This window comes from Cyprinodon variegatus, unplaced genomic scaffold, assembly GCF_000732505.1.
Source record: "Cyprinodon variegatus isolate N-32 unplaced genomic scaffold, C_variegatus-1.0 Scaffold665, whole genome shotgun sequence".
Taxonomy (NCBI): Eukaryota; Metazoa; Chordata; class Actinopteri; order Cyprinodontiformes; family Cyprinodontidae; genus Cyprinodon; species Cyprinodon variegatus.
In genome coordinates this window covers 215,509-216,796 of record NW_015151118.1, presented here as the reverse complement: position 1 = coordinate 216,796, position 1,288 = coordinate 215,509, and the positions used below count along the sequence as shown (strand labels likewise).

The 1,288-nt window shown below is 44.5% G+C and overlaps 1 protein-coding gene across 6 annotated transcripts in view; it reads right to left on the bottom strand.

Moving 5' to 3' along the window:
* gripap1 (GRIP1 associated protein 1) overlaps window positions 1-1,288 on the bottom strand; it is a 35,749-nt gene that overhangs the window by 30,726 nt on the left and 3,735 nt on the right. For all 6 annotated transcript variants that reach the window (XM_015393966.1, XM_015393971.1, XM_015393968.1 and 3 more), the window contains exon 2: window positions 1,097-1,163. In XM_015393966.1, the coding sequence (XP_015249452.1) occupies window positions 1,097-1,163 (67 nt within the window). The remainder of the gene's footprint in view (window positions 1-1,096; window positions 1,164-1,288) is intronic.

The following is a 1,288-nucleotide window of genomic DNA, read 5'->3' as shown; positions in this document are numbered from 1 at the left end:
TGATTCTTATGTACACCTTAGTAATTTATTGATATTCCGCACAATGTCCTCCTTTTTGGTGCTATAGAAATGGCCACCCTACCAACATGTCAGGCTAACAATCAACATATACCGAACCGAAAACCGTGACCTCGAAACTGTGAAAAGAACCGTGGATTTTGTGAACCGTTCCACCCCTACCCAGAACCAGTCGGATTTTTGGAAGCAATCAAGGACTCTTGATCGGAGGTCTTCAACAGGGGGTCTGCAAACTCTAGTGGTCCACGGAGGTACTGCATGGGGATCGCAAAAGTTTTGGTTTATTAGACTTTTTTCCACTATTTGAAATGTCTTTAAATCCACATTAACATGAATTCAACAGACTGTAGTAAACAGATAAATGGAGGCAGAAGATGTCTTTCAGTCATCAACACCTGTCCCATCAACCAGGAATCAGAAATACTTTAATAATCCCAGGGAGGGATTACTTTAGTTACATTACTCCATCTGTAATAGAGTGACTATAGGACCAGTTTGATAGAACACTATTTTATACTATATATATATAATACGGGGGTCCCCGCTCCATCTCGCCATCAGTTTGGGGTCCTTGTCCTGGAAAACTTTGAAGACCCCGGGCTTAGATGAAGGACAGGACGATGTCCTCTGATGAGACGTTGGACACAGAACAGCCACTAACTTTAAAGCATGGCGGCGGAGGGCTCATGATGTGGGCTTGTTCTGTCTTGGACACTGTAGTGGGAAAAAAGTGTTCAACTATTTCACTCAGTGGGCACTTTATTTTTATCTTTCCAGTGAGAGAACGGTTCATCATGTGGCCATTATTATGGTAATCAGCCCTGTTCTGCCTGAGCAGCGTTCGTTCCTCCTTACTTACAGTAATGGAAAGCAGTCAGAGTCCAAACCACTTACAGACACTTTGGTTAAACAGCAACATGTTATGAATAAACCTGGAGAAAGAATCTGGCTTAATATGGGAAGAAGGTACGTCTGTCTAAAAACACAGTGTGGCCTTACAGGTGAAACAGGCTGTGTGAAAACTTTTAGTGAGTGAATTTTCCGACCACAAAAGCCAGGGACGAAGTATGGAGGTTACCTGCAGAGTTCTTCCTGAGGTCGTCGGACAGCTGGTAGTTCTGGGTCCGCAGCTCCAACAGCTGGGCCTGAATAAACAGAGAAAGAGAGAACGTCCTCAGTGACCCCATTAGCCACAACATCTGGAACATCTGGAGAGGTTCAACCCTGAACCAGTTAAGGGTTCCCGTAATGGCGGCTTGCTGAGAGGACG